This window comes from Polyergus mexicanus, unplaced genomic scaffold (genome assembly GCF_030449975.1).
Source record: "Polyergus mexicanus isolate NDT 795.1 unplaced genomic scaffold, iyPolMexi1.0 SCAF_27, whole genome shotgun sequence".
NCBI classification, from domain to species: domain Eukaryota; kingdom Metazoa; phylum Arthropoda; class Insecta; order Hymenoptera; family Formicidae; genus Polyergus; species Polyergus mexicanus.
This window is the reverse complement of record NW_027223347.1, coordinates 2994380-3007495: the sequence shown is the minus strand read 5'-3', so window position 1 is coordinate 3007495 and position 13116 is coordinate 2994380. Positions and strand designations below refer to the sequence as shown.

Sequence of the window (13116 nt, the reverse complement as noted above, 5' to 3'; positions counted from 1 at the left end):
AATTTTTCCAATAATAGATTAGCTGCTAGCTGTATAGTTGAATGTATATAATAAGTTTGAATACACACACACACACATACACACACATTTGTTCACTAGATTCTGCCGCGACGTGATATATATGAAATAGAAATATAAGTCAACCCTTATCAAAAATCCTATTTATATTTTATCTTACTTTGTTTACATTATAATATTACAGAGAGATGTTTGAGTTATAAATTCATTAATCATAAAATAATATTATTGTAATTTGTGAGAATATGCATATACATCCTATATAATAAAATAATAATAAATTAAAGTTAATCTAAATCATTTCTTCAATCAAGATCAATACTTTGTAATGCATAATGTATATCATCTTTTGATACATTTAATAAAATCTTTTGATGTATATTACTACCTGAATATTCATATATTAACAATCTGTAATCATCTAATTTTGTACAAATATCAAGCGTTTGAGTAATATTGGGTGTTTCATAGCCTAAAAGAAAAAAGATAATTATAAGCAAAATTTTTTCATAAACATCATTTTTTTTTTATATGAATTATCTATATACAAACCATTAAAAGAACATAAAAATTCAAATTGCTTGTAAACGTTTATGAAACAAACTTCTTCAACACCGGTTCGTGTAACTTCTGAGCATACAGCTTGCAAAAATATTTGTTCAAATTTCGAACAATATCTTATTGCTTGAACCTTTGGATTTGTTATCATCTCCGACAAAGCTTCATTTACATCATGTATGGTTACTGTAGTACCATTGTGTATTTCGGTAATTTCTGCCGCACGACGACAAATGTCCAAAGCACGGCGAGCATCACCCGATACCGCAGATACTTTACTGATATACATAAAAAATACAAGATATTGTTAATTAAAATGTTTAATTATATTTTATCTATTTTATTCTATTAATAGCTTTTTGTAAAAAAGTAATCTATAACTATCTAGAGCTGTTTAAAAAACTCTTTACCCCCTTGAAGAGATGAAGGCGAGAAAATTTCGGGGCAAAGTCGCTGAATCGGAAATCAAATCCGTGAAAATATTTATAAATAAATAAAGACATAAAAAAATATAAAAAATTAATATAATCCTTACCGTGCAATTAATTGTAAAGCTTCGTTTTTGAAAATATTTATATCTTTAAGTCTAGTCAATACTATCTCTTGCAATTGCTTATGGTTGTACGGTTGAAAAGTTACTCGAGTGAGACCTAATCGTGATGTGACTCTACCCATTAAAACTCTTTCTGGGAGATCCATAGTATTTGCAATAGTAATAACTATTAATCGTGCAAAGATTTTAGCAGGCCAATCTAATAAATTATATATCACATCTTGTCGTTTTGTACATAATAAATCAAGCTATAAAATTCAAATCAGAAAAAAAATAAAAATTAGTACAGTAAAATAAATAATAAAAACAATAATATAAAATCATTGATGCAAATCTAAAAAATATAATTAAATAAGAAATAAATAAAGATATATATTATACACAATAAAGAAAAAAAAAAAATATATATATATATACCTCATCTACAAGTAACAATGTCATTGGTCTCTTAGCATTGCTATTGAATTTCTTTTCTAGTGCGTTATATGCTTGTTCCCATGTTAAAACTTTCCCAGATAATTGCTTTAGAATTTGAACATAAGCTTGTCTGGGATCAGATAATTTCATACCATTGATTTCAACAAATTCAAAACTGTTTAATTTGCCCTTTTCCACCGATCTCTTTAAACATTTTATAATTTCATTTACAGTAGCAGTTTTACCTGTACCTGGGACCCCACTTATATAGATACATCTGCAATTAATATTTGTGCACAATATTTTAGTCTTAATAAATAAAAATAAATGTTCAAAAATATTTATTAAAATAAACTTACCCTCCACTATTATCTGTTAATTTGCTTTCTAAAAATGTATAAATGTCATTGAATTGTTCTTCTCTGCAAGGCAATGACTTAGGCACTGTACTGACATGTAATCTCATTCTGGCTTCTTGCAGTGGCGTAACTGGTTTAGCTAAGACTTTAGTCCTTCTTTTCACAGATGGTGTTAAAGCACCATGCTTCAGCGATGCACGATGTGACTTTGTCTGCGCGTATGAAATAATTATTAAACTTTTCTGTATTACTAATTTAAAAAAAGCATTCTTTACATCTTCATCTCTTTGTGTAGTTTTTATTAACAAATATTTTTTATAGCATTGTATACAATCTCTATCTCATCAATTTTGATCTTACTTTCATCTTTCTGTATTACTGATTCATTTATGAAATACTAAGTAAAAATAATAAAATTATTAAAAAAGAGGCTCAAATGATATCATTAATAGGATAAAAGAAAAGGTCAATTAGAGCCTGCATTGTAAGTGGTGAGTAATGTAAAAAAAAATTTACTATATGACATACATAAAATTGTACTGATATCAAATGTTTCAATCCACTTCGGATCCTTTTCACTCGAGGAAAAGAAATAACATGATTCTTTCGTTACATGTTTCCGATATACTAACCTCCATATTTATTAACCTCTCACAATTTCAGCATTAAGAATTTTTGAAGGGCAAAATGTGCAATAGATTCTGCTTTTGTTATTGTTTTCTGCGTCCTTTTTCGTCTCAATAATTGTTTCAATAATACTCGTCGACATTTACCTCAAAATAAAGTTTTAAGAATCGGCAAGAGTGACCGGTGACCGGTGACCGGCAAACGGCAAGCTCACAAAACGACAAAACTCTAATCTCTGAACAGTCTGAACTTGTCAACTTCAACTACTGCAACCAGGCAACCAGCAGTCAGTTCAGCATTCAGTTCATTGTCAGGTCAGCTATAAAGAACAAACCCAATGTCAACGAATATGATTGAAACGATTATTGAGACGAAAAAGGACGCAGAAGGCAAGAACAAAACCAAAATTTATTGCACATTCTGTCCTTCAAAAATGCTTAATGCTGGGGCTGCCAGGTTAATAAATATGGAGGTTAGTATTATGTATACTGTGAACGTAGTAACATGTCAATATTGCATCATATGACCTCTTATTGATTATTTCTTTTACATAATTAATTTAATCATCGATGTATTTATGTTGCTTTAATATTGTTAATTAATTTTGCACGTCATTTGTAATCTAAAAATTGTATTAATTATTATATACGATTCTACATAATTTTTTTATTAATATAAAAAATTCATTCGTAAAAACTTTCCATAAATATATAAGTTACAATTAGATGAATAAATAATAATGTAAAAATTTTTTGCAGTTCGCGTTACCTTACATTCATAGCAAAGAAGAAGGTAAAGGCAATCAGTCGGAAGTTATTTTGAACTACTGGTTAGTAGAAGATATGTATACCTTCGAAAATATTGGTGTGTCACACACAGTAGATAATATCAAGTATCTAGCTTGCGCTGATTGTGAAAGGGGTCCGGTAGGATGGCATGATTTGTCTACCAAAAAATCATATATTGCACTGTGTAGAGTCAAACACGAATAGAGATACGTGTATGCTTATTAATAAAATAATTTTATAATTTTATATATATAATATGTATAATTTTTTTATACAAGCACAAGTGTACAGAAATAATTATATGGATATAAAATAATAGTTATGTATAATTATATGGATGTAGTTTTTACACAAAAACTATTCTAGATTTTTATATCAATGTAAATTAACATGTAACTTTTCTTAAATTAGTTAAATAATTACTGTAAAGATAGAAAAATCCTTATTCTTCATATAAAATAAATCACGAGTATAATATTATTTTATAAACTTAGAATTATTTTTATTCTATATACAATAAGGAATTATATTAATGTTATGTAAAGATAATAATCTAGTTAAGAATAAGAATAGCAATTTGTTATTTTAGCTGATAATATTTTATTATGTTACAAACACAAAGCCAGAATAAATCAAATAAATTCTTAATACATTTTAATAACCAAATTTTATTTATAATAAAAAGTCATCTGTACATAACATATCTATTGTGTGAATCAAGTATGTCATTACATATATCACTTGTTTCATATCGGTTCAGATATTACACATAAAGTTACAGGTGTCATATAATATGATTAATCATGGCTGTTATATGAGTATACATACGTAATGCTTATATACATATATCTATATTTTTCGCGTAATTGACGTATATGTATATGTATAATATATTTATAATATTGTTTATCATATATTATCTATTTTATCATTATATATATATATATATATATATATTTTGTAGAAAATTATTTATTTATTTTGATTTGAAAGAATTTAACTATCATTTTTAATTATATCCTGTATGTTATTTTTTTAATTTTCTTTTAATGTTAAATATTGCAAAAATAGTCACACATTTATGTGAGTTAATTGTATTACATAGATATTTAATAACATTACAACTTTATTTTGTTTTAAAACATGCATCAGTGAAGCAAAATGCATCATCCTTATACACCGATGTGAACATATTATATAATGTAGTACAAATTATTAATAAATAATGATAGAATAATTTTAGTTACGAGATAGTTTCTACTTTTTTATAAATTATCATGTTGCAATTATACTTATGATAGTAAAAGAGAGAGATTGAGCAGGATAAAATCATAAATCATGAAAATTATTCACAATTATAAATATGTCAAATGATTAAAAAAAATAGAAATATAAAGAGGTAAGAATAAACATCTTCAAATACTCTTATAAATAAATAAATAAATGATGTTTTCACGCGTCTATTTCATAAAAAAAAAAAAAAAATTACCAAGGTTCTTCTGTAACTAAAAAAATTATTGGAAAGATATAAAAATAAATTATTCTAATGCAATGCAGAAAGAAATTAAGATACTAAAAATTGATAAATTTGATCATTACTTTACACTATATATACATATATAGATACACTGATCGATGTGAATTATAATTATGGTTGAAACGTGATGAAATGAATATCTCGAATCTCTGCAATTCAGTCATTATTAATTAAAAGAACGAATGTATTTAATTTAAAAACTAAATAACCATATGGAATAAGAACTATGGACACTAAAGCAGTAAAAAATACGATAAGAATTAATTTTTAAATCATAATATAAAATAGAATTAATAGAGCTTATTAATAACTAAAAATTAAAGCAAACAGGTTAAATAACTATATTATTCTATATTCCATAGGTATAATAAAGAAATGCGAATAATAGTAAAAATAAAATTTAAAAAATGGGACGTCATAATACTTTTTATTTGAATGTAAAATAAAAAGGGACAAATCCTGTGCAGTAGTGCAAGCTGACTTGCAAATTTATCCAATATCAATATTTTTCTATTTTTCTAATTGTTTGAATATTTTATTTTGCTTCATATTCTATTTATTTTACATTTTCTTACGCATTTTGACGCTACCTCATACTGTTTCACATTCTTTTGTAAACTTTTCTTAAGCTTTTTGTAAACTTTTGATAAATTTTTGTAAACTCTTTTGGAGCTGAGAGACTTTTTGAAGTTTTGCTATCATTGATACGAAGATATTGATATACTATTATATTTATAATTGCATTTACACAAAATATCTACAATTTTTCGCCGTATATGTATATTTGCATTTACAAAATCGCGATATAATTTCATTTTGTTGCTGCGATGCGTTTCAATTCAAAATCATTTTCTATATGTGGAATGAGATTTATATATGTATATATAGATATATGCATACATATATATACTATTATACATATCGTATAACATATATATATATATACTATTTTTACATAAATACAGACACACAGTTCACAGTTAGCGTTCAATTTTTTAGGGCGTATATGCTTTTCACAGATGGAAAAATAAACATATTTTACATTATCTGACAAAACTTGTACTACTCAGTATTATGAATTCCAAATAATTTTATAATTGTAACCATATTTCAATTTGCATTCTTCGCCTTTTTCCATTTCAAAGATACTTTATATAGAAACATATCCTGAAAAAATTAGACATAAAATGTAATGTATACGAAATCCTAAATAAAAAATATCAAACTATTCTCTTACAGAACATATTTATTTTTAAGAATAATAATTTCCATTATATTTATAATTGACAGAACGCGGAGTACGTGTTTTGCACAACGTATTAATATTAATTCTCTCTCTCTCTCTCTCTCTGTCTCTCTCTTTCAATGCGGTGTATATTCTATAACATTAAACTTTAGATAGCGAGTATCGTGAGTATGACAACTTCTGTATAAGATACAAGATGGATTGGGAAACATAACTTTAATAATTCTAAAATTTAGAGAGGTATATTTCCAATAAAAACAAAATAAAAAAATGTAAAAAATTTTTGTCGTATAAAGCTTTACTTTTGAAAAACTCGATTTTGAAATTTGGAAAATTAATAACATTTTTGGAATTTATTTAAGCTCGAATAATCCCTAATGATATTGTATCATATATTGTAACAAACTCACATCTTGAGATTATTAATACATAAATATAAAATTACAGTATTTTATTTATAGCGTTTTCGAATGTAGCAGGTTTAATCGCTCTGAGAGCGATTAATAACGTCATTGCATCGTCTCTACCAATAAAAGACTTAAATTCATAGTAAAATATGATTAATTGATCCAATTTAGATTAGTCCGTTCATTCGAAAACGCTATTAGTAAAACGATTAAGTTATTATAATATATGTATATATAAAATATAGATAAATTTTTTATTTTTTATTTTTTAACAGGATAAACAATGTTCTTCAATCTTGATACATATATTTTAATAGCCATTATTAAGATAAATTTGAAAATATATATATATACAACATAAGATCATTCGAGCTTGTTGTTTAAAAAATAATTAACATGTTATCAATTTTCCAAATTTTAAAGTCACTTTTTTGAAAATAAAACTTTTTGTAGAAAAAAATATTTGTATATTCTACATTTTCAACATATTTTTGCACAAGGAATTACTTCCTTTTTAGCTGTATTGTTTTTCACACAACCCATTCTGTATATTAATGTACAGAATAAACTAGATATGTACGTACATTATGAAACTTGATCCATATATACATAGCACAACAATTAAATTATAACACATCCTGTAATATATACATTAGTCTAAAATCTAAAACTGTACAATAAAAACACGACGTTATATTTTCTATAATATGTAGGACATTCGTAGAAAAACGTAACCATGATGTATTTTAGCTTCAAACACTTTTGATATTGTCTTCGATGTATTATATTAGCTTATAACTATTATGTTCTAGAAAAACGCGACTTAGAAATCAGTGGTATTTTGTAAAATCTGATTCGATATATGCAAAAATTAGCAATTCCTATTATTTAGCATTTTACTATTGGTAAATAATCGAATAATTTATAAAAATTTATAAGTCCGATATATACTCAATAAAATGAGATATTTGAATATATCGCCATTGTCTGCATAATTTTTTTATACTTTGTTTTCACCAAGGTGCCCTTGTTTTTACTATGTCTTTATTATACATATATATATGGAAATGATTATATATGAACGATTATATATGAGAACAATTCTTCATATTTGTCAAATTTCTCACTGATAATTACATTATCATTCTATGACATAATTTTGATAAATCTCTTATGAAATATTAACTTTATGATAACAGTGGGACCAGCACTGTCAAATTGTAATACAAGCACAAGATGCAAAAAGATTTTAATAAAAAAATTTTAAACTGCAAATATAGTTTTTTACAAAAGAATTCAATAATTTGCTTCATCCGACATGACATAACTTGGAGTTAAAATTATACAATATTTATGGCATATATTATATGTTTCGAAATGACATGTATTAATTGTTACTAAACTTAACTTTTAGCACAATTCATGGAAATATTTATGTCACTAATATATATATATATATATAAATTATTTAAAATTATTACTTTCATGCACACATACACAACACACAATACTAAAATAATACTTGTATTTAATATAAGAATACCATTAAAAAAAAATATTTTATACAATTTTACGTTCCTTAATTTAAATGAGTGCATGATGAAATTTGCATACAAGAGGCAAAGAATATTTACACGCGCGGACATAAGCACATACGTGTTATTTTTCTGTTTAATTAATTGTTTATCGTAAATTCACGTAATGTTACATTACGCAAGCGCAGATGCCGGTAGGGAACTATGCTTAGGTTTTGTTTTATTTAAAAAAACTTTGATACATCCATTGAAATCGGCACTCACAAGAACATGCCCTCCACAGCCTTTAGTACGTTGCTCAACGACAGGATCAACGGGAACAACACCTATGTTAGAACTATCTACGCTTTTCGCCTCCTCTTTGCTCTCCCATTGTTCTCTCGCCTCAATTTGCTTCATAATACTATCTGGATTCGGCGCAAATACAGCACACGTTACTACAGCATTGTGAGCTTTTATACCCTCCCAGAAATCATTTCGATCTCTGCGAACACTGGAAAACTTGGAATAATCGTGATGAGTTTTCCAAATATAAATGCATTGATTTTCAGAACCGCTAACTATGTATTGCCCGTCTGGGCTAAAACTTGCTTTAATTTGACTACTAATGTTAACATATCCTTTGTATTTGCAAGATAAGTTTAAATCTCTCAAATCGTATAAACGAATACGACTATCGTTCGATGTAACTAAGATTTTGTCTTCTCCCGGCATAGGTTCGATTCCACTAATTTTGCGACCGGTAGAATTTTTACCCCTTGTCGATCGTACGTGTATTTGTGTATGGTATTTCAATTGATCCGTATTATAAAATATGCATCTACCATCATATGATCCTACAACAGCAAATTTTCCATTTTGACAAAAGTTCGCCGCGGTAATTAATTTCGTATGTCCGTCTACTTCGTTCCATACGGCAACCTTTTTATCTGGAATATTCCATAAGCGCAATTTGCCATCTAGTGATCCTGAGAGAAAATACCGATCGTCCCGTGGATGGAATACTATAGCGGTGACAAAATCAATATGCTGAAAACAGCATAAACATTCCTTGCGAGATATATGCCAAAGCCGCACAGTTTTATCCATCGATGAGGATAAAACAAAATAATTCTTAGACCACGAAACATCAAGCAGATCCGAGGTATGACCAGTATATGTACAAAACGGCTTTGGCATGAACGGACTTTTTGTTCCTTCAACCTCGCCTAAAGCATTAGCCACTATGTTAGGATCTTCCATAGATTGCTGTGAAACTAACGATTCCTGCGAAGGAGTAGGGCTGACCTTTTCTGCATTATATTTTGTTCGCATATCCTGAAAGTATGTGAAAGCATCTCGTAAAACCCAAATTCTCAAGACCCGATCTTGTCCCGCAGTGGCCAACAATCGACCACAAGCGGAAAACTTCATGCACCAGACAGGTCCTACATGTTCTCCGCTAAGATCTTGAACATGCTGCAGACAACTGAATTCGTATGGACCTTTGTGGCTATTTGACGCCTTTAACTTTATGTATTGTTGTTCACCAGGATAAACTTCGTCCACTATGTCCATAACGTCTTCTTTGTGTCTCGCATGCGATACTTCTTGCGCGATAGATTTGGCTTTATTCATAGTCTTTTTTACAGTGGAACCTAAAAATCGTTTCAACTTTTGCGTCCGCTTACGAACTCTATCTACGGACACATCTTCGTCTGGAGGTATACTAGACATTTTACTATCTACGCTTTCCTCATCGCTCTCTTTTTCTTTCTCAAGACTAGAATTGCTTATATATTTAGACTTAGTGAGTCTCATAATATGTAATGACAAAGGATTAATACACTGCGGTAATTTATCTTCTGCTATGCTTAATGGCACCTGTTCCCCTGTATCTAAATTTGTTACAGGCACTTGTTCCAAAATTTCCTGTAAGAACAGATAATATCATGATATATTTTTTATTTTGTTAATATTTTTGATATAGAATATCTGCTACTTAAAATAATTTATCGATGCGATAACGAACCATATCAGTAAGACGCTTGCCGGAATCTGTCCTAGTTCTCACAAACATATTCAATTGCTTGACCATATCTTGATCACCAGCGGATTTACGCCTTTCTCTGGAAATTTGTGGACTCATACTTGATAGCCTGTGCGGGCCTAAAGAATAACGGCCAATACTGTTGCTCGATACCGATCCTAATGGGCTACTAGACTTATCACTCGTTCGACTAAGCAGTTCTGCTTTCATTCTTGCCACCCTTTCCAATTCCTCAGAAGATGGTCCTTCTGCTTTCAATTTATCCTCGTCCTTAATGTAAATAAATATTATGTATAATAAATATTATATAATTATAAAGTATCACATATATAAATTATAATAAATATAAGTAAATATATGAATAAAGAATAGAATAAATCTTATAAGAAATTATTTTTAAAAATTATTTGCAGAATATTTACCTGCGGCTTAACAACATATTGCCCTTTCGTCGCGGATCGAATATCAAGAGAATGCTCGAATTCTCTAGTAATCGATTCTATAGTACTAGCTGGACTTGGAAGCGGCGATGCAGGTACAAGCGTTTCCGCAGAAGGCTGAAATTAATTATATTATTTAGCTATTAAATAAATCATTAATTATTAACCCACAAGATAATGATAAGAAATCTTACAGCAAGATCAGTAGGTGTATGAGCCTTTGTTTTCTTTTTACGACGTGGAGGAGCAATGGGTATACCAGAAATTGCAACATCTTCTGTCAGTTTCCCGTTATTCTTTGTACTCGCGATGACATCAGGTTCTTGAAGCATAACAGTCTTGTCACTTTGCGAGTGAGAAGCATAATTGGGCCGGCCATTAATAGAGGATTCCTGTAGGATATCCCCTGATAATGTAAGGACACTGGAAGATTGGGAAACCTTACCAGAAGTTGCGTCCTCGTCTTTGCTTGGAATACTAGTAATGGAGGACATTTGACCTTCACGGGTAAGGGCGGCAGAAGGAGCACACTGGGATATACTAGGTATAAGTACACCAGAAGTATTATCTGCGACTCCTGCCAAAATTCGACCGACTCGTCCTAAAGAAGTCATACTTTGTAAACTGAGAGTGTCGTGTTCTATGATTCTAAATGGATGTGTCGTTTTTGAAGGGGTGGGATAAACACCCTCGATGGAAGATGTTTGACTATCAGGAGGTGAATTAGTAATCGGAATATCGTCGTCTTCTGTTTGCATACGTTGTCGAAGTTCGCGAAACCGTTTCCTTCCAACAATTTTATCTGTAGTTGATTCTGCACTATCTTCGATCTAAAATATTTTATATATTAAAGTTCGTGTGTTTTCTTTAAAAAGACTGTGTTTTAGGTACAAGTTAAACATAGATGAAATAAAGTTCTTCATAAAGTTATATACAAAATAAAACTTTAAAAAGTATTAAATGTGACATAATTCTCCTGCTTCTCAACTTTCTAAAAAATTTAAGCTATGTGATATATATACAATATATTGTATTCTTCATGCACAATATTTGTGGCCGTGTTTCAAAATTCACTGCCAGTATTAGAAATCTATAATTCATGCAACATATGTGTATATTTTATTATATATTATATTAGATTTTATATTAGATTTCCAGTATGGGCAATAAATTTTGGAACGCAGCTTGGATATGCATATATAACACGCACATGTATTTATTGTATACATATAAAATTTAGAATATACTTACAAGTTTATCTTTATTTTGCTCACTATCTGCAGGTATACAACCCTTTGTATCAATTGTTGGTTTAGGTATAGCAGGCTTTGCAAAGACATTGTCGTCGTCCTGTTTGCAAATTTCTAATGCTTTATCAGCTTCGACACTGGTACTCTCGCGTTGCTTAACTCTTCTAAAAAAAAATTGATATAATTAATTATTAATAATATAATTAATATTAACTTATATATTTATTCATATATGAATGTCTACTTATATATTTTACATATTATAGCAAAAATCTTATTTCTCTTATGACAAACCCATAACTAAAGACTAATTAGGTCTAGATAGAAAATATACAATATATGTCAATATAATTTTAAACATAAAATATAGATTTATAAATATTTCCACGACGCTATATGTACAGATTAATTAGAAAAACCGTTACACAAATTAAAATATCCAGATTTCAACGATTATGCACCCTACGTCAAGTATATAAATAAAAAATGCATTAAAACTATACACATTTTTGGTGCACAAAGCATACTATGATGGGTTTATCCTCAAATCCTTGAATAATCGCGGTTAGAACGGCGGTATAACGTAATCCATGAAACGCGAATACGCGCGATGAATTATCTATACCCACCACATATATGAGATACGAACTATTCATTTACGATGTCGTAACACGATCACGCAACGGAAAATCGCGGGTAAAAAATTACCGTGACGCACGATGAAATGAATCGTCCTCCGCGTCGAAGAATTCCTCGGAATCGCTGCTACCTGACATTGTCGTACGCAGTAGATGATCCGCGAGGACACTCGTCCTCGCATCAGTAGAGTCGCTGATACACGTCACGCGCGTCGCTGGATTGCGAACGAAATGACTGACGCTGAACAGAAACGATTACGCGAATGCAAACTATATGGAATCATTATTTCGACTCGTAGCAACGATTACACCACGTTATAGAGATTGATAAACGTCCGCGCACGTCCGCGAGTGCCCGCAAAACAGTGCAAAACAGCATGCACCAATCAGTTTCAGAGAGAGAGAGAGAGAGAGTGGATGACAATGGGAGAGGGAGGAAAAAAAGAGAATGGATGACAATGGGAAAGAGAGAACGAACTCTCTATATACCATAGATATATAATATGCATACATAGGATATTTTCTGTAGGAGGGAATCTCGTTTGATCACAGCCACTTATATCGATCGGTACCTAGGGTTATCTAGAGTCCCTAAAAATAGAGTCTGGCCAGAGAAAACGCTCAGTTATCGTCTTGTCAACATTCGACATTGATTCGTTGGTTCTAAAAGTAAGAGCCAATCATGATTCTTACTGAGCGGTTTTCTCTGCTAAA

At 29.7% G+C, this 13116-nt stretch overlaps 2 protein-coding genes across 5 annotated transcripts; both read right to left on the bottom strand.

Annotated features, from left to right (window-relative positions):
• Positions 1-11: 11 nt before the first annotated feature.
• Positions 12-2982, bottom strand: Orc1 (origin recognition complex subunit 1). Of its 3 annotated transcripts, XM_070314364.1 has the most exons (7): positions 2538-2982; positions 1906-2117; positions 1547-1823; positions 1112-1377; positions 571-854; positions 407-490; positions 12-29 (listed from the first exon to the last, which is right to left on the bottom strand). In XM_070314364.1, the coding sequence occupies exons 1-7, from the start codon at positions 2541-2543 to the stop codon at positions 19-21; spliced, it is 1140 nt and encodes a 379-aa protein (XP_070170465.1). In that variant the 5' UTR covers positions 2544-2982; the 3' UTR covers positions 12-18. The 3 variants fall into 3 exon arrangements, with proteins under 3 accessions (XP_070170465.1, XP_070170464.1, XP_070170466.1); XM_070314363.1 differs by lacking the exon at positions 12-29 and having other exon boundaries at positions 263-490; XM_070314365.1 differs by lacking the exons at positions 12-29; positions 2538-2982 and adding an exon at positions 2434-2531 and having other exon boundaries at positions 263-490.
• A 2133-nt stretch (positions 2983-5115) lies between these two features.
• On the bottom strand, positions 5116-12873 carry LOC138943559 (WD repeat-containing protein 44). 2 transcript variants are annotated; one of them, XM_070314481.1, is made up of 7 exons: positions 12473-12873; positions 11766-11928; positions 10960-11344; positions 10709-10836; positions 10497-10631; positions 10057-10344; positions 5116-9956 (listed from the first exon to the last, which is right to left on the bottom strand). In XM_070314481.1, exons 1-7 carry the CDS (start codon positions 12538-12540, stop codon positions 8220-8222), a joined length of 2904 nt encoding a protein of 967 aa, XP_070170582.1. In that variant the 5' UTR covers positions 12541-12873; the 3' UTR covers positions 5116-8219. The 2 variants fall into 2 exon arrangements, with proteins under 2 accessions (XP_070170582.1, XP_070170581.1); XM_070314480.1 differs by having other exon boundaries at positions 5117-9956; positions 10709-11344.
• Positions 12874-13116: the final 243 nt, after the last annotated feature.

What these genes read in the sequence shown, in the direction of transcription:
- Orc1 (XM_070314363.1), bottom strand. An exon ending in TTAACAGATAATAGTGGAGG is followed by an intron (nt 1,824 to 1,905) that starts GTAAGTTTATTT and finishes TATTAATTGCAG; the next exon opens with ATGTATCTATATAAGTGGGG. An exon ending in CATTGTTACTTGTAGATGAG is followed by an intron (nt 1,378 to 1,546) that starts GTATATATATAT and finishes TGAATTTTATAG; the next exon opens with CTTGATTTATTATGTACAAA.
- LOC138943559 (XM_070314480.1), bottom strand. Translation starts at nt 12,540, where the DNA reads ATGTCAGGTAGCAGCGATTCCGAGGAATTCTTCGACGCGGAGGACGAT. An exon ending in TCATTTCATCGTGCGTCACG is followed by an intron (nt 11,929 to 12,472) that starts GTAATTTTTTAC and finishes ATTTTTTTTTAG; the next exon opens with AAGAGTTAAGCAACGCGAGA. An exon ending in GCAAGCGTCTTACTGATATG is followed by an intron (nt 9,957 to 10,056) that starts GTTCGTTATCGC and finishes CTGTTCTTACAG; the next exon opens with GAAATTTTGGAACAAGTGCC.